Source organism: Herpailurus yagouaroundi, unplaced genomic scaffold (genome assembly GCF_014898765.1).
Source record: "Herpailurus yagouaroundi ecotype Mexico unplaced genomic scaffold, PumYag 355, whole genome shotgun sequence".
NCBI lineage: Eukaryota > Metazoa > Chordata > Mammalia > Carnivora > Felidae > Herpailurus > Herpailurus yagouaroundi.
The window spans coordinates 8,500,003-8,527,675 of record NW_024412572.1 but is presented as its reverse complement, the minus strand read 5'-3'; the positions used below and the strand labels follow the sequence as shown (position 1 = coordinate 8,527,675).

General features: G+C 41.8%; 1 protein-coding gene across 2 annotated transcripts; it reads left to right on the top strand.

The window, feature by feature from the left end:
- On the top strand, positions 1 to 27,673 carry LOC121021977 (uncharacterized). 2 transcript variants are annotated; one of them, XM_040462703.1, is made up of 2 exons: positions 1 to 81; positions 26,722 to 27,673. In XM_040462703.1, exon 2 carries the CDS (start codon positions 26,779 to 26,781, stop codon positions 27,517 to 27,519), a length of 741 nt encoding a protein of 246 aa, XP_040318637.1. In that variant the 5' UTR covers positions 1 to 81; positions 26,722 to 26,778; the 3' UTR covers positions 27,520 to 27,673. The 2 variants fall into 2 exon arrangements, with proteins under 2 accessions (XP_040318637.1, XP_040318636.1); XM_040462702.1 differs by lacking the exon at positions 1 to 81 and adding an exon at positions 19,418 to 19,644.

Sequence of the window (27,673 nt, the reverse complement as noted above, 5' to 3'; positions counted from 1 at the left end):
AGGGTTTCCCAGGTGATTTTAATGTTGCAGCTGGACTTGGACCACTATTCAAATTGCCATAGGCTCTTACACAGCTCTCAGGTATGAAGCTGCTCTGTGCTACACTTACTGTATTTCATCCAGAGGAAAGCATCACCATCATAAGATGAATTGCAATTTGAAAGATTATAAAATGTAAAAAAGTGGGTGTCTTCAGTTTAACAGAATCTTGCCTACAGGACTGATCCTTCCTTAGAGCAAGGATCCTGGCTTCCCCACCACTGTGTTCCTCTCACCCTTCAGTGCTCTGCTTGGTGTGCCGTGTTGAATAAATACTTACTGAGTGCACCATTGTACTGCTTTGTGTATTGCATGTTCTCTGGGCTCTTACTGTTTTCTTCCCTTCTTCTCTGCCTCATCCTGAGGAAATAGTAGATAGTCAGGAAGCATTTGTGGATTTATCGATTATAAAAGGATTAGTAGGCTGATATCAGGAACTGGAGTTAGGCAGGAACTGAAACTTGGTGGTGTCTTTGGCTGTGGAAAAAGAGAAGAAGGCACTGCTCCTACTCTTGGATGATGAGAGAGAGAACAGAGTGGTTTTTGCCATGAGGAAGATGGGATAGAGTCGGGAGGTAAGGAAATAGTCTCTGTTCGGTATTTGTCTATTATCTCCCTGTATTCTCTACTAGTGTGTAATCTCAACCAAAGAAGGTCTGGGAGTCACTTTACACTGTGTTTAGAAAGCATCTGTCTCATAGCAGATGATGAACAAATATATTTTGAATAAACTGTTGGATAAATGTGTCCACTAAGGCTTACTAAAGCCTGAGAGAGGTTTTTGCATGTGGAAAAATTATTTATAATATTGGTGTTTTAATTATCATTCACTTACTTATGAAATTTAAGTCCTAGTTTTTCTCAAGCTTTTAAATTCAACTTACAAATCTTGCTAGTCCACTTATTAATCTAGTAATATTTATTTAAAATAAGAACACTTTTACTTGTTCTTTGATTCATGTACAGTTAACTCATAAATTTAAAATTAAATTGTCTTTAAATATTTAACACTACTCAAAACTTGATTAATTATATTTTCTTGGACATTTCAAACCATATCACAAATTTTATGTGTCTGCTTCTCGCAAATATTTCTAATGCTAAGCAAGTAGACTTATAAATTTAACAAACAAAATATTCCTAAGTGTTTAAGTAACACTTGCAAATCTAATTGTTAACAAACTACAGAAGGTTATTGCAGTAATGGTTCATATCCTGATTTGTTCATACCTTGTTGAGTAATCCTCTCTCATACTTACTCTGTGCTTGGTCATTGGAATTGCTTGGACCAATGGGATGATAGCATATGTGACACACTGGGGCTTTCTCTCTCTGTGTATTTGGAATCCTTAAACTCCCATATGAGGAAGCCTGGGCTAATCTATTGGAGGATGAGAGACCATGTGGAACAGAGACCAACAAACCAACAGCCTTCCAACCACCTGACATGGACCATTCAGCCTGACTATTCAGTACCAGCTGACCAGAAAAGCTGTTCAATTGACCCACAGAATGAAGAGAAATAATAAGAGAGAATTTAAGTAACTAAGTTTGGGATGTTTCAATGCAGCAAAAGCAAACTGATATATAAACTGAAATTCTTCTTATTTATAATAGACCTTTTCAGGCCAAACTTTTTTCCATGAAACCTGGACCATCCATCTGCTCTATAATAGAATATCTTTCATAACTTTTGTGTTCCTGATTTGAGTTGAGGAGGTAATGAACCCTGCATCCAGATTGTAACTAATTCCTTTTTTCCTGTTTGATTGGATTCCATACCCTTCAAATATTTCCCTTTCTTTTATCAACTTTCATTAAAATTTTTTTTAAATGTTTATATATTTTTAAGAGAGAGAGACAGAGACAGAGCATGAGCCAGGGAGGGGCAGAGGGAGAGGAGACACAGAATCCGGAGCAGGCTCCAAGCTCTGAGCTGTCAGCATGGAGCCCAACAATGGCTTGAACCCACAAACTGTGAGATCATGACCTGAGCTAATCCTGAGGCACCCAGGCTCCCCTCAACTCTCATTAAAAAAATTTTTTTAAACATTTATTTATTTTTGAGAGAGAGAGAGAGAGAGAGAGAGAGAGAGAGAGAGAGTGGGGGAAGGGCAGAGAGAGAGACATAGAATCCGAAGTAGGCTCCAGGCTCCCAGCTGTCAGCACAGAGCCTGACTCGGGGTTCGAACTGTGAGATCTTGACCCAAGCCGAAGTCGGGTGCTTAACCGACTGAGCCACCCAAGGGCCCCTCAACTCTCATTTATAGTCATCTGTATGGGCACCTGGGTGGCTCAGCTGGTTGAGCATTTGACCTGACTTCAGCTCAGGTCATGATATCATGGTTCATGAGTTTGAGCCCCACATCAGGCTCTGTGCTGGTAGGTTGGAGCCTGGAGCCTGCTTTGGATCCTGTGTCTCCCTCTCTCTCTGTCCCTCCCCTTCTCACTTTCTTTCTCTCAAAAACAAACATTAAAAAAATTTTTTAAAGTCATTTGTAGATATCTTCCCAATGGTCAATGGGCCAATTACCCTTCTAACTGTAAAGCTTGATCTTTAAACAAATAAAAAATAAAATGTATTTAATAATTTCTTAACATAATAAACGATGCCAGTGTAATACAATTAATATTAATACCAAGGTGATAAGAAAGAGAATAACATGATCATCATTAATATATCCTACATAACCATCCTTTTCATGAGTTGAAATTTTCTTCTAGGATATTTTATGTTTTTCTCCTTCTGGAATACCATTATAGGCTGATGCTTTTCTCAGATTTGTTCCAATGAAATATAATGATTTTTTCTTTTTATTCAAATTATAATATCTCAGCCAGGGAAAGATCCTTAAAACTTGCTCTTGTCTCCTCAGTGCCATCCCAGACGGTCTGAAGTATCTCACTTTCTAGGAATAAGGTATTTTAGTCAACAAAGGTGGAATTAGTTACTTTTCAACAAGCTTTGGTTATTTCAGTAGTGTGTTAGAAACCCCATTCAGTGTTCTAAGGGTACATTCGAATTGTTCCATGTATGTCTGAAATGGGTGATTTTGCTGTGGACCATTTTTTTAAAATATATATTTTAAGATAACATTATGTAACATTTAATAAACATTATTATTCATTTTTGAGAGAGAGAGAGAGAGGGAGACAGACCATAAACAGGGGAGGGGCAGAGAGAGAGGGAGACACAGAATCTGAAGCAGGCTCCAGGCTCTGAGATGTCAGCACAGAGCCCAATGCAAGACTCAAACCCACAAACTGTGAGATCATGACCTGAGCCAAAGTTGGACACTTAACTGATTGAGCCACCAGCAGCCCCTGCTGTGGACCATTTTAATGACAGAACAGTTAGACAGTCATCCCCCCCCTTATCTGCAGTTTTGCTTCCCATGGTTTTAGTTACCCCTGGTCAACTGTGGTCTGGAAACACAATCCTTCTTCTGAGGTATGGTCACAAGGTCAGTAGTAGCCTAATGTTTTATCTCAACACCTGTGCCATTCACCTCACTTCATCTCATCACATAGGCATTTTGTCATCTCATATCATCACAAGAAGAAGAGCGTGAGTACAATAAATCAGATATTTTGAGAGACATCACATTGACAAAACTTTTATTACAGCATATTGTTGTAATTGTTCCATTTTTAAATTACTTATTGTTGTTAATCTCTTACTGTGCCTAATTTATAAATTATCATACGTATGTATAGGGAAAAAATAGTACACATAGGGTTTGGTTTTATCTGTGGTTTCAGACATCCACTAGGGGTCTTGGGATATATCCCCGTGGATAAGGCAGGTGGGGGGGGGGGGGACTATTATACTTTTAAAAGTAAAGAGTTCATAATGATGTTTTCAATATAATTTCCACTTTATCCAATCCTTAATTGTTGTTCTGACATAAAAATATTTTATTTACAGCATGTCTATTTAAATTTGGGGCGCCTGGGTGGCGCAGTCGGTTAAGCGTCCGACTTCAGCCAGGTTAAGCGTCCGATCTCGCGGTCCGTGGGTTCGAGCCCCGCGTCAGGCTCTGGGCTGATGGCTCGGAGCCTGGAGCCTGTTTCCGATTCTGTGTCTCCCTCTCTCTCTGCCCCTCCCCCGTTCATGCTCTGTCTCTCTCTGTCCCAAAAATAAATAAAAAACGTTGAAAAAAATTTTTTTTAAATTCAATACGACATTTCCAACTAAATTTAATAGAAGTAAGAGTTGTAAGTCGCTAAACATATTGGTCACATTTTATGGAGCAGATTGAAAAATAGAGAAATATTATCTAAGGGGAAAGTTCTATCAAATTCTACCAATGATTGGCTTTGCATTCTGGGAGGCAAACAAACAGATGTATTGGGCTTTCTTGCCACTTACCTTCTAGGCAAAGGAAGGTCCCAGAGTGCTATGGGATGTCAGTACCGTTCTTGGAGGCAGCTTCTTTGCAATAATAGAAAGTGCTGCTTTTCCATTTCTATTTTTTTTAATGTTTTAATTTATTTTTGCCAGAAAGAGGGGGTGGGGTGGGGAGAGACAGAGTGTAAGCGGGAGAGGGGCAGAGAGAGAGGGACACAGAATCTGAAGCAGGCTCCAGGCTCTGAGCTGTTAGCACAGAGCCCTATGTGGGGCTCCAACCCACGAACTGTGAGATCATGACCTGAGCCAAGTCAGATGCTTAACTAACTGAGCCACCCAGGCACCCCTTTCCATTTCTATTTCTAAGAGAAGTTAGAATTAGAGCAAGAAAGAACTATTGCAAAAAAAAAATTTTTTTTTAAAGGCATCCAGTCCAGGGATTGTTATGGTGAAGTCCATGGGTAGGTTCTAGGAAGTTTATAAACACTCAGAAATAATTTGCAAAATGTTTATGTGTTTATGTCTTACCCTGCAAAGAGAATTCATAAATTTCCTCACATTCTTGAGAGAGTTTTAGTATTAACAAAACAAAATAAAACCACCAGCAGCACCACAACTAAACCTCAATACTGATTTAGTTTAATCTTTTCCCTTAGTAATAAGTAAACTGATAAAGTAAATCACTTGCCTGGAATCACAGTATGTGGCAGAGCCTAGGATAGAGACAGAGTACGTGATCATTACATCTAGGGATAATTACTAAATTTATATTTTAAAAGAACATTGAGATTTGGGGAGAAATTGTGCAAAATGAGTCAAAAGAATCAGAGGCTTAGAAATGATTCCTATTTCTGAGAGACAGAGAAAGATGTAATGAGAGGTACAGAATTATGTGTAAGTGCTTGTCAATAACATGGCTAGAGGTTAGTGGTCACTGAAAGAAAGTAAACTATAAAAACATTTGCAGAATATTTCTCAAAGTCCCAGCAGGCTTTTTCATAGGAATTGAAAAGCTGATTTTATTTTTATTTTTATCTATTTATTTTCTTTAATATATTGAATTTTTACTAATGTACTTCTATATCTGTGTATGTGGATGTGTGTTTTTCAGAAACATTAGAAAGTTGTAGACATGATGCTTGGCCCCCAAATATTTCAGCAAGCATCTCTGCAGAGTAAGACAGCTCACTGCATTAACAGAATGCCTTTATTACACCTAAGAAAATTAACACCAACCTGTTAATAATCAGATCATAGTCAAATTTCCCCTAATTGTGCCCCTAAATGCTTTAACTATAGCATTTTTAAAACCATGGTTCATTCAAGTTACACATATTGCATGTGGTTGTTATGTCTCTTTAGATCTAGAACATGTCCCTCACTTTTTAAAAATGACATCGAGGGGGTGCCTGGGTGGCTAAGTCAGTCAGATGTTTGACTCTTGATTTAGGCTCAGGTCATATCACCGTTCGTGGGATCAAGCCCTGAGTTGGGTTCTGCACTGACAGCTCAGAGCCTGCTTGGGGTTCTCCCTCTTTCTGTCTTCTCCTCCCCTGCTTGCTTGCTTTCTCTCTCAAAATAAATAAACAAACTTTAAAAAATGACATTGAGTATTCCACATTTTTATATTTTTCTGACAACTTTCTTATAGTGTCTCTTAGCACGATTTTTTCTATCCCTTATGTTTCCTGTAAACTGAAAGTGAGGTCTAAAGGCTTGCTTTGATTCAGGTTAAATCTTTTTGGCAAGATTATCCACCAGGTGATACTGTGTATTTCATATGTTGTCACATTGGGAGACCCAAATAAGCTCGGGTTGTTCCCACTGTTATTTATTTTATTTTTTAATAGTTTTATTGAGGTATTCACAGATCATACAATTCACCTATTTATTTATTTTTTATTTTTATTTTTTTTTGTGAGAGAGAGAGGGTGCACGTGAGTGAGGGACAGAGAGAGAAAGAGAGAGAAGCAAGGCTCACCTGATGTGGGGCTCAAATTCACAGACCATGAGATCATAACCCCAGCCTAAATCAGATGCTTAATGACTGAACCACTCAGGTGCCCCCAATTCATCCAATGGAAGTGTACAGTTCATGCTATTGGGTTGTCCCAGGGCTGCATAACTACTCCTTTGACCAATGCTAAGTCTGATCACCTGGTTGAAGAGGTGATTGCCAGGGACGAGAAATATTTTAGATTACAAAGATTTATTGAGCTCTATGAGTTAAGCGGTGCATGGGGCACTAGACTCAAGCCCCAGGACTGAGAGTTTAAGGGTTTCCATGTGACCTTGGAGAACGCAGCCCCAGTGAGGTTGTGGGGACAGAAGTAAGATCCCAAGAAGAATGTGGGTGCTGGGGTTGTGGCACACTTAGTTCATGAGGTCACCACACACACACACACACACACACACACACACACACACACTATGGGGGAGGGTCAGAGAGAGGCAGAGACAGAGGATCTGAGACAGGCTCTGCACTCACAGCAGAGAGCCCCATGTAGGGCTCGAACTCAAGAACCATGAGATCCTGAGCTGAAATCGGAGGCTTAACCAACTGAGACACCCAGGCGCCCCAGTTTATGAGGTCTTAAAATCACAAAGAAGCAAGGACTTCAGAGGTGGCTTGAAGGGGTAGCAGAGTAACCCGTAGAGCCATGTTGAGTGGAACTCAGGGCAGCAACCACCCCTGTCCTCTACCTGCATGTAGCTGTGTGCCTGTATGCTCTGCCCCATTGCTCCTCGGCTGTAGTTCTGGGTTTGTACAGAGCAGCTTTCCAGACAGGTTCAGGAAGTCAGAAGTCCAGGTGAGAGCAGATGGGAGTAAACCAGAGGTTGCTGGGTGCAGACTGAGCACCAAGCCGGGGCACAGCTTTCCCAGCTGATTTAATCCTTGAAGCCACCCTGGGAGGCGGGCACTGCATAGCCGAGCAAACAAGTTGGGAGAGATTGCTAATTAATTTACCCAAGGTCACACAGCAGGGTTTTTGGGTGCACACGAATTGGGTCTATCAGTTTTTATTAAATGTTTTTATTTATTTATTTGGGGGGGGGTGCCTGAGAGAGAGGGAGAGAGAATCCTAAGCAGGCTCTACATTGTCAGCCCAGAACCTGATGCAGGGCTTGAACTCCCAAATTGTGAGGTCATGACTTGATCCTCTGTGCAGTTCTTTGAGTGTTTGTCCTCTACCCTTGTGGAGTGGGACTCACCAATTCACCCTCTTGTGGGTCTCCAGTGACCTGTGGAAGTCAACGTCTCCCCTCAGGATGCCCCGTTGCAGCAAGAATATCACTGGGAACAGCAGAGGCGCAGGTGTGATCCTCCTCCCTCCTCCTTGGCATTTGGTTCTGTCAGCGGCAACATTTGGTAGTGGGGACTAACCGGGCCACAGACTACTCCCCTTGCAGCCATTGTGTCATTCTTTTTCAACCCATATTGTCCTTGACCTTTCTTAGCCACTCATTCTATGTTCTCTCAGTTTTCTGAGATTACCTGACTCTGTCCATTCTTGGGTCAGGTATCACTTGGATGTTAATTTGGTTGGGGGCAGAGGACATTCAGAAGAATTTTGACTTAGACACTGTATTTCTGTTGCAAAATAAAGTTCAAATAGGTATGAAGACTCTACTTTATGAGGCCATCAGGGGGCCAGGCTCCTTCTACCCTTTTATTCCACCACCCCTGGGGGACGGTCCTGGTCTGCATCTGGGGGTGGCATTTCAGCTAGTGAGAAGCGGGGAGGGGAGAGGAGAGGGTGAGCCATTTCCATTGGAGTGTACAACCCAGAAGATACATGCCTCACCTGCTCACATCCCACTCACCAGAATGTTTTTGAAGGGAGGAGAGGATGGGGGTTGTAGTCTTATTAAGTGAAGCTATGTGTCCAGCTGAAAAAGAGCATGGTGGCAGTATCTGCCACAGGCAGGCTGGGCTCTCAGGACCTCCAGTTCCATAGGCTGCTGGCAGTTGTGAGACAGTCCACCCCTCCCCCGCCCCCTGCTCCAGATAGTCTGCATACATCTCCTCCTACCATGCTCCCCTGTTCGGCTGGAGTTCAGATTGGTCCAAATCCTGCTAGACGGAAGGTGGTTTTGAGATTATGGATGCTTATGGTCTGCTCAGAGTTCACCATTCTCCTAGGGCACCAGAGCCCAGCTTCACAGTTCCCATAGTCACTGCTGCTGAGATGAAAAAGGAACTACTTATTGGAGTGAAGTCCATGTCCATCCCCACATCCACCCCTCCATTCTGAGTAAGAGGTTGAATTGAGTATGCTCCCCTTTTCCTGTTGATGTCTCCTGTAGGTTCCTGCCTTGGTATAAAACGTGCCTTCTGGCCTAGATTTGGCATATGGTGTGTATTTGCTTCTCTGGGAGTCCATGTCCTCTTTTATTTACTTCCATTGCCTCCTATAGATGATCTGATGGAGAGAAAGTCCAGGTTATGTCCTGAAGGAGGGTCAGTCCTGCACTTAAGGGTGCAGTTGATGAGTGCACATGAGTTCCTTCAACAGAGCAATAGTTGCAGTCTTCCTGCATGCCAACCCTTGGCTGTTGGCAAGGATCCCCATGGCTGCAGCAGCAGTATCCACTCAAACATGAAAGTGGTCTCTCCTGGTTATGGTGTATTGTTTGCATGTGTATCACAGAGTTCTAGTACATTTGGCTCATACGTACTATGTATCGATAAGACCTGTACATTATTCACCAGTCAGATGAAGACCTATTTGGGTCCTGGCCTGGTGGGTGCATTCTGGGGGGTAGAACAGCATTCAGGATGCATCCTGGCACTGTTACCACTTCCTCTCTTGATGCTGGATCACGATCTCTTGCCTAGAGCAGCATGGTGACATGCCTACAGTGTCTCCTTATAAACTAGAAGTCCTCCAGATGAGATGATCTACCTGAGTATTTCAGTGGCTCAAGGGGGTGTCCTTACCAGGTGAGTGCTGACTTGCTCTTAAATCTGTGGTATTGCTTTGCTCTCTGGTTTCACCACAGCTCGTATCAGATAAAGAATTCCCTTTGATGATCCAGTCCTGGGCCTTCTGAGCTCCTGAGCACTCTGTAATCCTTGTTGTGATAGCCCTGGAATTTCTGTAGATATCTGGGTTATGAATTCCTCCTGGTTGCTGTTTCAGAGACCACTGGCCTTATTATTGTCTGGGCCCTCCCTTTGTACACATTCCTGTCACAGTCCTGAGTCTTGGTGGTCTGGTTTACTTCTGGGGCAATCTGTGGCATGATTTTATTTAATTCGAACTAGGGCAGTGTGAAATACATCATCTTAAACACCTTTCTTGGCCAAAGTGGGTCATTACTTACCACTTATTCTGCTCCTCTAGGCCCTACAGATACCACAGAGAACAAAACAAAGTCTTAATGTGATCTAGTGTCACAAACCCCTGTTCCTTTGTGTCTTTGCTGAGGTGGTTTGGTGAGTGTTAACCCCCTCTGATGGGTGGGGCAATTTGAGGGTTTCAAGGGCAGCTTTCTTACCACACATCGGGTGGGCTTCTGCATCAGGAGTGCAAACTGGTACCTGCTCCCTCAGCTTCCAACAATGTTCATCTCTGTCTCTTCCAAATGGTCTGCTTCTATGGCTGTCACCCTTACTTTGCTCAAGGTTATGCACTCTGGCCTCTGGACTGAGGGAATGAGGACGTGTCCTGACATCCTTACTCTGATCAAAGACCTGTCTCTGAGATGATGGAGGTCACCTGGAATACCTGAGTACCCGTGCCTGGAGCCCATGGGCCATTGCTTCCTTACTCTCAGTCCACTTTATTAGTATTTCCCATCTCCTGGCCATCCTGGGGCTAGGCCCTTACCCCTGGCAGGACAAGTCCTTGTGCTTTTGCAAATCTGTGCTGGGGGTCCTGGAGATGCAGACCTCTTCCCACTTTTCTCTTTTTCATTAAAAAAAAAAAGTTGTTGCCTTGGCTGCAGGTGCTGGGTTTGAACCACTGTCTCCGTTTCCTCTTACTCGTCATCAGTTTTACTACTGTGCAGTCCCCCTTCCTAGAGCTGGGGTGAAGACTCCCCATTCCTTGCATTTCACTTCAAACTCCCCTCTGAGCTCACCTGTCCCTCCTTCCCTAGTTGTCAGCACCAGGTCAGTCAGAGCTAGGAAGGTGAAGTCCAGCTAAAGACTGGGTTGAGAGAGGGCTGGGCAGCTCTATGGGAAAACCCCCTTTTTTAAAATTTTATTTTTTAGTTTTTTAAAATTTACATCCAAATTACTTAGCATATAGTGCAACAATGATTTCAGTAGTAGGTTCCTTAGTGCCCCTTACCCATTTAGCCCATCTCCCCTCCTACAACCCCTCCAGCAACCCTCAGTTTGTTCTCCATATTTATGAGTCTCTTCTGTTCTCTCCCCCTCCCTGTTTTTATATTATTTTTGTTTCCCTTCCCTTACGTTCATCTGTTTTGTTTCTTAAAGTCCTCATATGAGTAAAGTCATATGATTTTTGTCTTTCTCTGACTAATTTCACTTAGCATAATACCCTCCAGTTCCATCCACGTCATTGCAAATGGCAAGATTTCATTCTTTTTGATTGCTGAGTGATACTCCATTGTATATATATATACCACATCTTCTTTATCCATTCATCCATCGATGGACATTTGGGCTCTTTCTATACTTTGGCTATTGTTGATAGTGCTGCTATAAACATGGGGGTGCATGTGTCCCTTTGAAACAGCACACCTGTATCCCGTGGATAAATACCTAGTAGTACAATTGCTGGGTCATAGGGTAGTTCTATTTTTAGTTTTTTGAGGAACCTCCATTCTGTTTTCCAGAGGGGCTGCACCAGCTTGCATTCCCACCAACAATGCAAAAGAGATCCTCCTTCTCCGCATCCTCGCCAACATCTGTTGTTGTCTGAGTTGTTAATGTTAGCCATTCTGACAGGTGTAAGGTGGTATCTCATGGTGGTTTTGATTTGTATTTCCCTGATTATGAGTGCAGTTGAGCATTTTTTTATGTGTCGGTTGGCCATCTAGATGTCTTCTTTGGAGAAGTGTCTATTCATGTCTTTTGCCCATTTCTTCACTGGATTATTTGTTTTTTGGGTGTTGAGTTTGATAAGTTCTTTATAGATTTTGGATACTAACTCTATCTGATATGTCATTTGCAAATATCTTCTCTCATTCTGTCAGTTGCATTTTAGTTTTGCTAATGGTTTCCTTCACTGTACAGAAGCTTTTTATTTTGATGAGGTCCCAATAGTTCATTTTGGCTTTTGTTTCCTTTGCCTCCAGAGACGTGTTGAGTAAGAAGTTGCTGCGGCCAAGATCAAAGAGGTTTTTGCCTGCTTTCTCCTCGACGATTTTGATGGCTTCCTGACTTACATTGAGGTCTTTCATCCATTTTGAGTTTATTTTTGTGTAGGGTGTAAGAAAGTGGTCCAGGTTCATTCTTCTGCATGTCGCTGTTCAGTTTTCCCAGCACCACTTGCTGAAGAGACTGTCTTTATTCCATTGGATATTCTTTCCTGCTTTGTCAAAGATTAGTTGGCCATACGTTTGTGGGTCCATTTCTGGGTTCTCTATTCTGTCCCATTAATCTGAATGTCTGCTCTTGTGCCAGTACCATACTGTCTTGACGGTTACAGCTTTGTAGTATAGCTCGAAGTCTGGGATTGTGATGCCTCCTGCGTTGGTTTTCTTTTTCAAGATTGCTTTGGCTATTCGGGGTCTTTTCTGGTTCCATACAAATTTTAGGATCATTTGTTCTAGCTCTGTGAAGAATGCTGGTGTTATTTTGATAGGGATTGCATTGAATATGTAGATTGCTTTGGGTAGTATCGACATTTACCAATATTTGTTCTTCCTATCCAGGAGCATGGAATCTTTTTCCTCTTTGTGTGTGTGTGTGTGTGTGTGTGTGTGTGTGTGTGTCTTCTCCAATTTCTTTCATAAGCTTTCTATAGTTTTCAGTGTATAGATTTTTTCACCTCTTTGGTTAGATTTATTCCTAGGTATTTTATGGTTTTTTGTGCAACTGTAAATGGGATCTTGATTTCTCTTTCTGTCGCTTCATTGTTGGTGTATAGGAATGCAACCGATTTCTGTGTGTTGATTTTATATCCTGCAACTTTGCTGAATTCATGAATCAATTCTAGCAGTTTTTTGGTGGAATCTTTTGGGTTTTCCATATACAGTATCATGTTGTCTGTGAAGAGTGAAAGTTTGACTTCCTCTTTGCTGATCTGGATGCCTTCTATTCCTTTGTGTTGCCTGATTGTTGAGGCTAGGACTTCCAATACTATGTTGAATAACAGTAGTGAGAGTGGACATCCCTGTCTTGCTCCTGACCTTTGGGGGAAAGCTTTCAGTAATGGGAAAACCCTTTTTAAATTTGGAGATCATCAGCACTGTAAGCTGCTCCAGCTCCCAGCCCTGGGCTTGGACGTTGTCTCAATGCCCAGAGAGTGCTACTTGCATTTAGTTCACTCAGGCCAGGGATGCTAACCATTGGCCAATTCATGGAAAACTCCACTCAGAATGTGGACAGAACCCATGTTGAGAGTCCTCCACTTAGTTCCTGCTCCACATCAGCAAGCAGCACTCTGGGAAAGGCTGACTTCAACCACAGCTGCTCCCTGCCCCTGAAAATTCAGCTCATCTAAACCTCTGGGTCTAATCCAGCCCACAGTGGGACATCCCTACAGAGCCCACAGCTGAAGGCCTGAAAAGGTAACAGGATGCGAGAGCTTTTTGCTCACCTTGAACTTCTCTTATTCCTGTCTTGAACCACAAGGTTTTTCAGACAAAATCCTGCCAACATCTGCCAAATGAGATTTGCCAGATTTGCCAGGGTTGTTTTTGCTTCATTTTTATTATGAAACCAGCACCTAGGCTGTGCAAAGGCCATTCATGAGGGCAGCGGTAGTGGTGCTGAGGTTGTTCTGGCTCCCATGCCTTCCTTGAACCTCACAAAGACATTCTAGAAATGCTATGGTCAGAGCCTCAGGGAGAGAAGAACCTGCCAGGTCAGAGCCTCTTAAATTCTCTACACCCTTGGTTTCTGTGTCTTTCCTTCTATCTCCCTGACCATTCCATTTGTTTTCCTTTGTGGACTTCTCTCCTAGGTTCTGTCTCTATCCAGAGCTGGGCTACCACTGGGGTAGATGGTAGGAAGAAGTTAGGGACCCAGGCGTCAGAGAGTAGCATGAGTCCTGGGCACCCAGAAGTTAGCAAATAGGCCCAGTAGGGCCTATGTCTACCTATACTTTATTTTTTTAAAATGTTTATTTATTTATTTTAGAGAGAGAGAGAGATTGAGAGAGAGCATGCACGAACCAGGGAAAAGCAGAGAGAGAGGGAGAGAGGGAATCCCAAGCAGGCTCTATGCTGTCAGTGCAGAGCCTGATGTGGGGCTCGAACTCAAGAAATGTGTGATCATAACCAGAGCCAAAATCAAGAGAGATGCTCAACAGACTGAACCACCCAGGCACCCCACCTATACTATAAAGGAGACTATAAGAAGGTAGTAGGGCACCTAGGTGGCTCAGTTGGTTAAGCAACTGACTCTTGGTTTCAGATCAGGTCATGATCTCACTGCTTGTGGGCTTGAGCCCCATATGGGCTCCACAGCTGGCAGTGCGGAGACTGCTTGGGATTCTCTCTCTCTCCCACTCTCTCTGTCCCTCCCCCACTCATGCTCATTGTCTCTCTTAAAATAAATAAATAAACTTAAAAAAAGCTAAAGTAGCTTACACAAAGGTAAACAGAAATAATTAAATTGGAAAAAACTGCTCTTTACAGCTAGCAACTCTGCAGTTCCAGAAGGTAGTGAAGTGCTGGAGTTTCATGTGAAATCATGTATAGCCAAGAAGTAGCTCTGTTTATAGCTGCTGAAAAGTTTATAGCCGACTTAAAATCCCCCTCACTGTCGAGGAGGGTGGAGCAGTGCAGCAGATCTCTGTGTCTCCGAGCCTGGCATGCCTGTCTGGGGTACTTTTTCAGAGCAGGCCCTGGAGTACTATCATTCTATGCTGTGAGGAAGAGCATCAGCTAGGATTTTAGAAAGAGTTGGTAAAGACCTGGTACTTCCAGGGTAGCTCAGACAACTCTCTGCAAAGACAAAGCCTTGCTATAAGGAAGCCTGCACAGATGCTGAGATGAGCTGCTTACTATCTGTGGAGTCTTAGCTAAGTAGAACTCTCTGAGCCTCAGGATGCCTAGCTGTGCTGACAGCTCAGAGCCTGGAGCCTGCTTCAGATTCTGTGTCTCCCTCTCTCTCTGCCCCTCCACCCCACTCACACTCTGTGTCTCTCAAAAATGAATAAATGTTAAAAAAAAAAATAAAACCTCTCTGAACCTCAGTTTCTTCTGCTATAGAATGGGATGGTAAGTCCTACCTCTTACGACTATATTGTCCACTAGAGTTGCCATATCTAATACCACTGGGTTGCCTGAACAACAGAAATGTATTTTCTCACAGTTTTTGGGGCCAGAAGTCCAAGATCAAGGTGTTGGATGGGTCAGTTTCTGATGAGGCCTCTCTTCTGGGCTTGTACATGGCTGTCTTCTTGCTGTCTTAACATGGCTTCATTTCTGTGAGGGTGCAGAGAGAGAGAGAGAGAGAGAGAGAGAGATCTGATATCTCTTCCTCTTCTTATAAGGACACCAGTCCTAACAGATTAAGATCTCATCCTTATGACCTCATTTAACTTTTATTACCTTCTTATGGGCCCTATCTCCAAAAACAGTCACATTGGGGATTAGAGTGTCAACATACACATTAGGGAGGGGGCACAACTCAGTCTAGATCAGACTGTTTTCAGAGTATCAAGACATAGATTATGCTCTGAAAATGGCAGTTCTTTTGATGTGGGTCATAGAAGGGGTCAAGCAGTTTCAGTGAATCTGCCTGCTGAATCAAGAAGGTCTGAGCAGACTAAGCCAAAGATACCCCCAGGTCCTTGGTGAAGAAGAAATAAAAGTAAAGACCACACCCCTACAGTAGATTACCAATATTTTGCTACACTTCTTTTTATGCTTTAAAGGTTCATCTAATAACTGTGTTTTTTTTTTTTCACGATGACACCTTCTCCCTTACTTCCTACATTCTGTCAGCCACTAGCTGTCCTTGATCTACATTCCCCACTCTCCTATTAGTCCAGGTCTCCACTCCTGATGAATTAGATACTCACTGTGGCTTCCTCTGTTCTTTTGCCACAATTCAGTCCCACCCACTCTCACACCCTAGACAGGCTGGTAGCTTAAAGTGTAAACTAGATCATATCACCTCTCCACTTGAAATGTTTTGATGATTCCTATTATTTTTAGGATAAACTCAAACTTTATACCAAGCTTTCAAGGGCCCTCCTTATATCTTCTGGCTCTTACCCATCTCTCCAGCTTCATTGTCTTTCAACCCCACTTTCTCATTCTCTGACCTAGATGCCTCTGGGTTACTGCTCAAGCTGCTCTGCCTGCCCACACTTATCTGTTCTCCACACCCTTATACCAGACTCATTTTTTAGATTTCAGGTTCCAAGTGACACAACCCAGAAAGCCTTTGTTGGGAGATTAGGCTGCGTACCTAGCCCATGTGCTCACATTCTTTTTGTCCTAACAGCTATCTCCCCATATTGAAATCTGTGGTTGTCTCTATCTCCCCCTTCAAACTGTAAGTTCTGGGGAGGGTCCTATTTATTGTTGTGTTTCCAGCATCTAGCACAGCAACTGGCACATAGTAGGTACTCAATAAATACTAGTCAAATTAACCAATTATGTTTTTTTTTAACGTTTTTATTTATTTTTGAGACAGAGAGAGACAGAGCATGAATGAGGGAGGGGCAGAGAGAGAAGGAGACACAGAATCAGAAGCAGGCTCCAGGTTCTGAGCCATCAGCCCAGAGCCCTACGCGGGGCTCGAACTCACAGACTGTGAGATCGTGACCTGAGTCGAAGTTGGATGCTTAACCGACTGAGCCACCCAGGCGCCCCTAACCAATTATGTTTTTTAAAACTCTTTTGGATAGTTGTATACCCATGTTCATAGCAGCATTATTCAGAAAAGCCAAAAGGTGAAAACAGTTAACTGATTCATCCCCAGTTAACTGATGGATGAATGGATAAACAAAATGTGGTATATCCATACAATGGACTATTATTTAGCTTTAAAAAAGAAAGAAATTCTGACACATACTACAACATGGAGGAAACTTGAGGACACTATACTAAGTAAAATAAGCCTGTCACAAAAGGATGACACAAAAGGATGGTATGACTCCTCTTATTTGAGGTTCCTAGAGTAGTCAAAGTCATAGAGACAGAAAGTAGAATGGTAGTTGCCAAGGACTCAGGGGAGAGGGAAATGAGGAGTTAGTGTTGAATGGGTACAGAGCTTTAGTCTGGGAGGAAAGAAAAGTTCTGGAGATGGATGGTAGTAATAGTTGCACAGCATGGGGAATATATTTAATGTCACTAAACTGTACACTTAAAAATGGATAAAATGATAAATTTCATGTTTGTGTATTTTGCTGCAATAAAAAATAACCACTAAAATCATTTTTATAAAATTTCAAACAAGAACAAAATAAAACCTCTAGGTAATGCTGGATAGAAAGAAAGAGATAGAGAGAGAGAGAGAGAGAGAGAGAGAGAGAGAGAATAATCAGGAGGGACCCCTGCTGGGATCTGTGGTTGAGATTCAGGAGCCAGTGGGCAGACTAGGTTAGTAGCCCTCATAAAGGGTCCCTATGTAGTCAGGCTCATTGTCTCTGGATGTGCTTCAAGTTATCCTTTCACCCTCTCAAGACTGCTGCTGCTCATTTTTTTGTTCATTTCAATGGAGATGATTAAAATAAACACTTGGGGTGCCTGGCTGGCTCAGTTGGTTAAATGTCTGACTCTTGATTTTGGCTCAGGTCATGATCTCACTGTTGTCAGGTCGAGCCCTGTGTTGGCTCTGTGCTGACAGCATGAAGCCTGCTTAGGAGTCTCTCTCCCTCTCTCTCTGCCCTTCCCCCACTCATTCTCTCTTCCCTCCTCTTTCCCAAAATAAAATGAACACTCAGGGTTTTATATATCACTATCCTTAAGGTCTATTCCACTTGGCAGAGTACCTTAAAAGAGGTTTCTTTGCAACTTTGGAAGTGAAACATTATTTAAGCACCCAGTGGCCGACTGTTCTTCAAAGATGATCATAACTTTATCTCCCATCTTGCATGATTTCTGCAATGAGACCATTAGGAAGAGAGGTCTATTTCCCTCTCCTTGAGCCTAGATGCAGAAGTGACATTGTGTGGCTTTTGAGGCTGGCCTCCAAGAGGCAGTGTAGTTTCTGCTCTTTTGCTCTCTGTGAGAGCCAGCTGCCATGCAGAAAAGAAGCTGCAGATAAAATACTGAGTGATGAGGCAGCTAGCATGTGCAATGAGAGAGGCCATGCTGGGTAGCGGACTATATGGTATGTGAGTGAAACTTCTTAGGCCTTCCAGCTCAGCCCAGCTGCCATTCGACTGCAACTTCATGGACACCCCCGTTAATCCCAGCTGCAACAAAAGAACTAGCCAACCAGGCATTGCCCAGACTTTTAACCCACAGAATCATTAGAAGTAAATAAGCCATTGCTGCTCTAAGTCACTAAGTTTTGAAATGACTTGATTTGAAGCAATAGATAACCCAAGCCCCATCTTCTACCAAATTAAACACTAGAATGTATAATTGTAGTACAGCATTCTAGTACCTCCACTCCAGTTTGTATTCATTGTAATAATATCAACATAGATATAAAAGAAAGAAATCCATATACAACACCACCATTCCAATGCTTTCTCTGTTTTCACTTATCCATACGTTTTTCTGTTAGTGTATGATAGGCATACATAGTGAAACAATGTTGTATTTATTGAGCACGTGACATTGTGCTGTTTTTCTCTCTCTTCACATTGTATTTTTCATTCACCCATTGAACAAGCATTTACTGAGACCTACTTCATGTTAGGCACAGAGGATTTGGAGCTAAATGACTGCATACTATTTTTTCCATATTTTTAATCATTCACATAATTCCTGTGAAATTGCTCTTTGAATTGAATGCAAATTAATCCAGGTGTTTCTTTTCTTGTCTATTTATAAATTTTAGCTCTGAAGAATGTGTGGTAACCTATAATATGACCTATAGTATCAAACCATACAATTAAAATTATCAGGAAAGGAAAATAAATATACCATGAACCTAGTCTAATAGAATTACTATAATTGAACATATAGCTCTGAGATTTCAGGCAAGGCAAAAAGAAAACAGTGAAACAGTCATTCTCATTGCTTGACTTAAAGCAAGCCCATCACACTTCTGATGGGGATGGAGATCTTGACTTCCCTACACAGGAGGAACTGGTGGTGGACTAGAGGTGAGGAGGTGGAGACAGTATACATAGGAGAGGCTCAGCTTTATCCAGGAACTTGGCTAGGAGGAAAAGTAGGGTGTAGGGAAGCTAGGCAAGGGCAAGAGTGCTGGTGGGAAAATTCTGTGGCGAGGCAGAAACCGAGGATTCAGGGGAGAGTTTTGACTGAGGAGATGGGGTCCTTGGGAAGGTCCAGGTATGGGATCTGGGACTCATTTGGAAAATGAGGGAGTTTCCTGGCTGGCAATCACTGTTTTTTCAGTTTAAATGAGATGAGAGTGTAGCAGAAAGGGGTTGGAGGTTTGAGAAGAATGGGCAAGGTACCAGCTACTCCTTGTTGAATCTGCTGATAGTCTGTTTCAGAGTCATACTATTGAGGCATCTGAATCCAGGAGTAGATAAGGAAAAGGACAGACCATGACCTGGATATCACCAGGGCCCTGGCTCAATCTTCCAAGCAGGCTCCTGACCCTGTACAAACCCTCCATTCTACGCTATAGAATACTTGATCTGAAGGTTCTCCTACACCTGCTTTTCTGAGAGTGATGATTTGTAGAGGCTGTGAAGACAGGCAGGTGGCATAGCCAATGGGGCAGCTAGCTGAGAGATTCTAAGGAGAGGAACAGTTGGTGAGGAAGGAGAGGTTTCCTGTTGACCACCAGGTTTTACATAGGAGAGGAGAGAAAAAGCAGGGCTTCAGAGCTGTGGCAGCAGAAGCAGGGACACAAATGGTCCAGACCGGATCCACTCCTCCAGCCACTGCAGTAAAAACCTGTCCTTTTAGTCACCACTCAACACATGTTACCAGAGATTTGATGCTTCAATTTGAGTGACTGGGATTTGGCCACAAAACTGTCTCTGAAGGAAGGAAAGCAAAGATCTGTGAGTCTGACCACCAACTGTTTTATTTCCCATGAGAGTTGGCAGGTGAGGGTTCGGAGACCCACCATGGCCTTCCTCCTTTCCTCCTTGTTATCTTTGGACCATGCGCTTGCAAAGCAGATGAAATCCAAAGTTTAGGCTGCCAAGTTAGACACTCTGGTTTCTAATCCTGACTACTCCATGTACTTGGCTATATAATGATCATGGGGGAGTTACTTAGCCATTCTAAATCTCAGTTTTCTTGTCTAGAAATTGAGAATATTTATCTCATAAGGTTGTTCTAAAGAATAAATGATACATCAATGTCCATTTATGGCAAAGTACCTAGCACATAGTAAATGCCCAGTATGTGCATTGTTTTCCCACTGTCCCATCTACCCGCTTTGGCTCTTCTCCTTGATCAACCACTGCTCTTGGCAGGCTTACTGGGTAGTCCTACATCCATGAGCTCACTCTGGAGCCTGCCTCTCATTCTTATGTATGACTATTTGAGTGATGTGAACTGATTCTTGGGGGTAATTTAGAAATATTGCTGAGTCTCAGACACCTTTGAAGAAGACTTTTCAGCACTAGCTGTGACGATTTTTTTAGTAAAATGCAAAGCATTTAAAAAGAACCCCAGAAAACAACAAGTGTTGGCAAGGACATGGGGAAATTAGAACACTTATGTGTTGCTGGTGGGAATGTAGATGGCACAGCTGCTATGAAAAACATTGTGGTGATCCCTCAAAAAAATTAAACATAGATTTACCATGTTATCCAGCAATTCTGCTTCTTGTTATATACTCACAAGAAGTGATTGGAAAGTCAAACATATCTGTACATCCATGTTAATAGTCGTTTTATTTATTTATTTATTATTTAATATGAAATTTATTGTCAAATTGGTTTCCATACAACACCCAGTGCTCATCCCAACAGGTGCCCTCCTCAATGCCCATCACCCAATTTCCCCTCCCTTCCACTCCCCATCAACCCTCAGTTTGTTCTCAGCATTTAAGAGTCTCTTATGTATTTAAGAGTCTCTCAGTATTTAAGAGTCCCCTTCCCTCTCTGTAACTTTTTTTCCTCTTCCCCTCCCCCATGATCTTCTGTTAAGTTTCTCAGGATACATATAAGAGTGAAAACATACAGTGTCTGTCTTTCTCTGTATGACTTATTTCACTTAACACAACACTCTCCAGTTCCATCCACGTTGCTACAAAAGGCCATATTTCATTCTTTCTCATTGCTAAGTAGTATTCCATTGTATATATAAACCACAATTTCTTTATCCGTTCATCAGTTGGTGGACATTTAGGCTCTTTCCATAGTTTGGTTATTGTTGAAAGTGCTGCTATAAACATTGGGGTACAAGTGCCCCTATGCATCAGCACTCCTGTATCCCTTGCGTAGATTCCTAGCAGTGCTATTGCTGGGTCATAAGGTAGATCTATTTTTAACTTTTTGAGGAACATCCACACTGTTTTCCAGAGTGGCTGTACCAGTTTGCATTCCCACCAACAGTGCAAGAGGGTTCTCATTTCTCCACATCCTCTTCAGCATCTATAGTCTCCTGATTTGTTCATTTTAGTCACTCTGACTGGCGTGAGGTGATATCTCAGTGTGGTATGGTCATTTTATTCAAACAGTCAAAAAGTGGAAACAACCCAAATGTCCATCAATGAATGTATATATAAGCAAAATGTAGTATTTCCATACAGTGGAATATTATTTAGCCATTAAAAGGAAGGACAACTTGACACCTGCTACAATGTAGATGAAACTTTAAGATTTTATGCTAAGTGAAATAAGCCAGTTGCAAAAGGATGAATATGGCATGGTTTCTCTTAGAGGAGGTTCCCAGAGTATTCAAACTCCTAGAGACAGAAAGTAGAGTTGTGGTTTCCAGGGATTCAGAGAGAGTGGGGGTCGAAAGGGAGTTATTGTTTAGGGGCAGAGCTTCAGTCTTGGAAGATGAAAAAGTTCTGGGGGTGGATGGTGATGATGGTTGCACAAGGGTGTGAATGTACTCAATGTCACAGAAGTGTACACTTCAAAATGATCATAATGGTAGATTCTGTGTTAATGTGTATTTCATCACAAAAAACTCCTCAAAATTTGTTAAATATTCTAAATCTCAAATTAAATGATTGGTCACTGCCATGTACAAGAACACATGTAAAACAGGACAACCATTGATGATTACCCAAATTAAGCTAATAAAAAGATTTAAGGTCAAGGCCAAGATGGCTGAGCAGCATGGAAGTTTTTTACATCTCTTTTCCCTGAAATGCAGCTAGATCAACACCAAACCATCTTGCACACCTAAAAAATTGATCTGAGGATTAACTCAACAATCTGCATAACTGAACCACAGAACTCGGCAGGTACATGGCACGGAGAGGTGAACTGAGGGAGAGAGAAGCCATGGAGGGTAGGGACCTGTTTTTGTTTGTGGAGAGAGGACAGAGACAGTGGGGAGAGTACAGGAAAAGCCCTCTCCCCGAAAATAGCTGGAGAAAAAGAGAAAGAGTGGAAACACCCATAAGAGAATTAATAAGAAAGGGAGAAAGGAGAAAGGAGAGGGTGTGGATACCATTATGACTCAATGAACAGGAGAGAACAGAGTCTGAAACTCCATGACTTGATACCTGGTGGAGCTCTGGTGGGAACAGTGAATCCCCAGGAGCAGACAGTGAGGTCCGAGGGATCCTCGGGCCACATAGGGAGAAGTGGTTCCTCTGCTGAGAAGACATTTGGTGGGTTGTGTGGACTCCCCACAGGCAAAGGTCCCAGTGGACCCTGGAGAACAACCATGTTTGCTGGTGTTGGAACAAGGGACATCCACACGCACATACTGGGCATTTACTATGTGCTAGGCACTCTGCTATAAATGGACACTTATTTGTAAATAGTATGTGCATTGTTTTTCCACTGTCCCAACATCTGTACCCCCAACGTGAAAGAACCCAAATATATAAATCAATTAATCACAAACATACAGAAACTCATTGACAATAATACCATAATAGTAGGGGACTTCAACACCCCACTTACAGCAATGGACAGATCATCTAAACAGAAAATCAACAAGGAAACAATGGCTTTGAATGACACACTGGACTGGGTGGACTTAACAGGTATATTTAGAACATTTCATCTTAAAGCAGCAGAATACACATTCTTCTCAAGTGCATATGGAACATTCTCCAGAATAGATCACACACTGGGACACAAATCAGCCCTCAACAAGTACAAAAGATCGAGATCAGACCATACCTGTTTTGAGACCACAATGTTATGAAACTCAAATGTCAACCCCAAGAAAACATTTGGAAAGACAACACATACTTGGAGACTAAAGAACATCCTACTAAAGAACGAATGGGCTAATGAAGAAGTTAAAGAGGAAATTAAAATGTCCACAGTCCAAAACCTCTGGGACTCAGCAAAGGCTGTCATAAGAGGGAAGTATGTAGCAATCCAGGCCTTCCTAAGGAAGGAAAAAAGTTCTCAGATACACAACCTAACCTTACACCTTAAAGAGCTGGAAAAAGAACAGGAAATAAAACCCCAAATCAGCAGAAGATAGGAAATAATAAAGATTAGAGCAGAAATCAATGCTATTGAAATAAAAAAACAGTAGAACAGATCAATGAAACCAGGAGCTTGTTCTTTGAAAGAGTTAACAAAATTGATAAATCCCTAGCCAGTTTGATCAAAAAGAAAAAGGAAATGACCAAATAAATAAAATCAAGAACAAAAGAGGAGAGATCACAACCAACACTGCAGAAATACAAACAATAAGAAGAGAATATCATGAGCAATTATATGCCAATAAATTGGGCAACCTGGAAGAAATGGACAAATTCCTAGAAACATATAAACTACCAAAAGTGAAACAAGAAGAAATAGAAAATTTGAACAGACTCATAATCAGTAAAAAAATCAAATTAGTAATCAAAAAATCTCCCAAAAAACAAGAGCCCAGGTCAGATGGTTTTCTAATTCTACCAAACATTTGAAAAAGAGCTAACACCTATTCTTTTGAAACTATTTCAAAAAATAGATATTGGAGGAAAAATTCCAAACTCATTCTATGAAGCCAGTATTACCTTGATTCCAAAACCAGAGACCCCACTAAAAAGAAGGACTGCAGACCAATTTCACTGATGAACATGGATGCAAAAATCCTCAACAAGATACTAGCCAACTGGATCCAACAATACATTAAAAGAATTATTCACCACAACCAAGTGAGATTTATACCTGGGATGCAGGGCTGGTTCAGTGTCTGCAAAACAATCAATGTGATGCATCACATCAATAAAAGAAAGGACAAGAACCAGGTGATCCTTTCAATAGATACAGAAAAAGAATTTGACAAAATACACCATCCTTTCTTGATAAAAACCCTCAGGAAAGTAGAGATAGAAGGAGCATATCTCAAGATCATAAAAGCCATATGTGAAAGACCCACCGCTAATATCATCCTTAATGGGGAAGAACTGAGAGCTAAGTTCAGCTAAACTAAGGTCAGGAACATGACAGGGATGTCCACTCTCACTACTGTTATTCAACATAGTATTGGAAGTGCTAGCCTCAGCAATCAGGCAACACAAAGGAATAGAAGGCATCCAGATCAGCAAAGAGGAAGTCAAACTTTCACTCTTCACAGACAACATGATACTGTATATGGAAAACCCAAAAGATTCCACCAAAAAAACTGCTAGAATTGATTCATGAATTCAGCAAAGTTGCAGGATATAAAATCAACACACAGAAATCGGTTGCATTCCTATACACCAACAATGAAGCGACAGAAAGAGAAATCAAGATCCCATTTACAGTTGCACAAAAAACCATAAAATACCTAGGAATAAATCTAACCAAAGAGGTGAAAAAATCTATACACTGAAAACTATAGAAAGCTTATGAAAGAAATTGGAGAAGACACACACACACACACACACACACACACACACACAAAGAGGAAAAAGATTCCATGCTCCTGGATAGGAAGAACAAATATTGGTAAATGTCGATACTACCCAAAGCAATCTACATATTCAATGCAATCCCTATCAAAATAACACCAGCATTCTTCACAGAGCTAGAACAAATGATCCTAAAATTTGTATGGAACCAGAAAAGACCCCGAATAGCCAAAGCAATCTTGAAAAAGAAAACCAACGCAGGAGGCATCACAATCCCAGACTTCGAGCTATACTACAAAGCTGTAACCGTCAAGACAGTATGGTACTGGCACAAGAGCAGACATTCAGATTAATGGGACAGAATAGAGAACCCAGAAATGGACCCACAAACATATGGCCAACTAATCTTTGACAAAGCAGGAAAGAATATCCAATGGAATAAAGACAGTCTCTTCAGCAAGTGGTGCTGGGAAAACTGGACAGCGACATGCAGAAGAATGAACCTGGACCACTTTCTTACACCCTACACAAAAATAAACTCAAAATGGATGAAAGACCTCAATGTAAGTCAGGAAGCCATCAAAATCGTCGAGGAGAAAGCAGGCAAAAACCTCTTTGATCTTGGCCGCAGCAACTTCTTACTCAACACGTCTCTGGAGGCAAAGGAAACAAAAGCCAAAATGAACTATTGGGACCTCATCAAAATAAAAAGCTTCTGTACAGTGAAGGAAACCATTAGCAAAACTAAAATGCAACTGACAGAATGAGAGAAGATATTTGCAAATGACATATCAGATAGAGTTAGTATCCAAAATCTATAAAGAACTTATCAAACTCAACACCCAAAAAACAAATAATCCAGTGAAGAAATGGGCAAAGGACAGGAAGAGACATTTTTCCAAAGAAGATATCCAGATAGCTAACAGACACATGAAAAAAATGCTCAACACCACTCATCATCAGGGAAATACAAATTAAAACCACAATGAGATACCATCTCACACCTGTCAGAATGGCCAAGATTAACAACTCAGGAAGCAACAGATATTGGCGAGGATGCAGAGAAAGAGGCTCTCTTTTGCCCTGCTGGTAAGAATGCAAACTTGTGCGGCCACTCTGGAAAACAGTATGGAGGTTCCTCAAAAAGTTAAAAATAGAACTACTATATGACCGAGCAATTGTACTACTAGGTATTTATCCAAGGGGTACAGGTGTGCTGTTTCAAAGGGACACATGCACCCCCATGTTTATAGCAGCACTATTAACAATAGCCAACGTATGGAAAGAGCCCAAATGTTCATCGACAGATGGGTGGATAAAGAAGATATGGTATATATATATATGTATGTATATACACACACAATGGAGTATTACTTGTCAATCAAAAAGAATGAAATCTTGCCATTTGCAACAACATGGATAGAACTAGAGGGTATTATGCTAAGCGAAATAAGTCAGAGAAAGACAAATATCATATGACTTCACTCATATGTAGATACAAAACAGATGAACATAAAGAAAGGGAAGCAAAAATAACATAAAAACAGGGAAGGGGACTCTTAAAGAGTATTATTAGTAGTAGTCGTATCAATAAAGTATGGTGATAGGTACCCTCTGAAGAATTGTGGATGGAACAGAAGCCATGTGCATGAAAGAAAAGGAAATGTTCTATTTTTCCCTATAGTCTTCAGAAATCTCCTGGCAAAGATACAAAGTATAGAGATTGTCATAGGGCTTCTAGAACAACCAGACACACCTGAATAGTTAAATTCATTTATTCATTCCATCCTTTTGTTCATTTATCAAGTCTATTAGACCCTTATGTGTCATTATCTATACCGGATGATATGGACATTTTAACTGTGAATAAAGTTTGACTCCTGACCTCCAGAAGCTGATAATCTAGTAGGAAAGATGAGATATGTAACTGTTGTGCAGTTGGGCGTGTCCAGAGTGGACAGCCTTTATCATAGGCTGAAACGTGGAGAGAGGAATAACCATATCATGGGGCACAAATACTGCATGTGTATAAAGATATGAAACTGACAGCTGGTAGTAGATCTAAAACCTGAGCCATCTCCTTGGATGTGCTTAGGATTCTTGGCCACCTGCTCGCAAGTACTGACACTGTGTTCTTTCCTTTCCTGCCCTTCTTGAGGTGCTGTCAGGAGTCCTCCTGGTCTTGGATTCTGTGGTCCCTTGAGATTCTGAAGAGATGGCTGCAGCGGCAGTGGCTGGACTGATCCCTGTGCTACACTCAGTGGCTGGTGACAAATCCCGCTACTATATTGGGCGACAGCTGTGGTTTGGGTTCATCGCTGTGTATGGAGTGGTGGTGTACGTGGTCCGCATGCCCTGGGTTCCCATCCATGAAGATTTCTGGTGCCATGGCAACATTACCAATACTTGTTTGATTGAGTGTTTTGAAAAAAGTTTTAACAGTCCTGTAGTGGGAATTTGGTACTTTTTTTTCTTTATTTTCTTAGCCCTCTTCTTCCTCATGGAATTCTTCATGGCTCAGATTCGGCACAAGCAAATCAAAGCCAAGTCAGTGGAGTCAGTGGCAGGTGAAATGGAGGACGGCTCCATGGTGGGAATCCAGGAGCATGCCCCTTCCCCGAAGAAGTCCATCCTGAACTTCCACCAGGAGAAGATGCTTTTGCTTTTGTATCTCCTTTACTTCCTCCTGCAGGTTGGTGCACAGTGTGTGTTTTTATTTTTTCTTATGTACCAACACCTGCCCCTGGTGAGCCAAGCTATCATTCACTGCAGCACCAAGAGCTGTCCAGGACCCTATTTCTGCCTGATCAGGGGGACCATGGAGAAGCGAATGTCCATCTACACCCTCATCACCTTATCCTTCATGATCATCCTCTTCTGTTCAGGTTTCTTCATGTACAGCATCCACCATTACCTGCTAAAAGGGCTTGCCAGTGCTAAGTTTTGGCTTGACTAATGTTTGAAGTTCTTATTGAGAGTCTTTCCTCCCTTACACTAGGAAGTTTGTATTCCTTTAAATATTGTGTCTGGGGCAGGGCTTCTTCCTGCTGTTTCTTTGCTTTAGTCCTTCATAAAATAAACATTTATTGTTCTTGTGTCCTCTCTCTACA

Bases quoted from the DNA above. Each gene is read 5' to 3' on its own strand.
- LOC121021977 (XM_040462703.1), top strand. From the start codon at position 26,779: ATGGCTGCAGCGGCAGTGGCTGGACTGATCCCTGTGCTACACTCAGTG.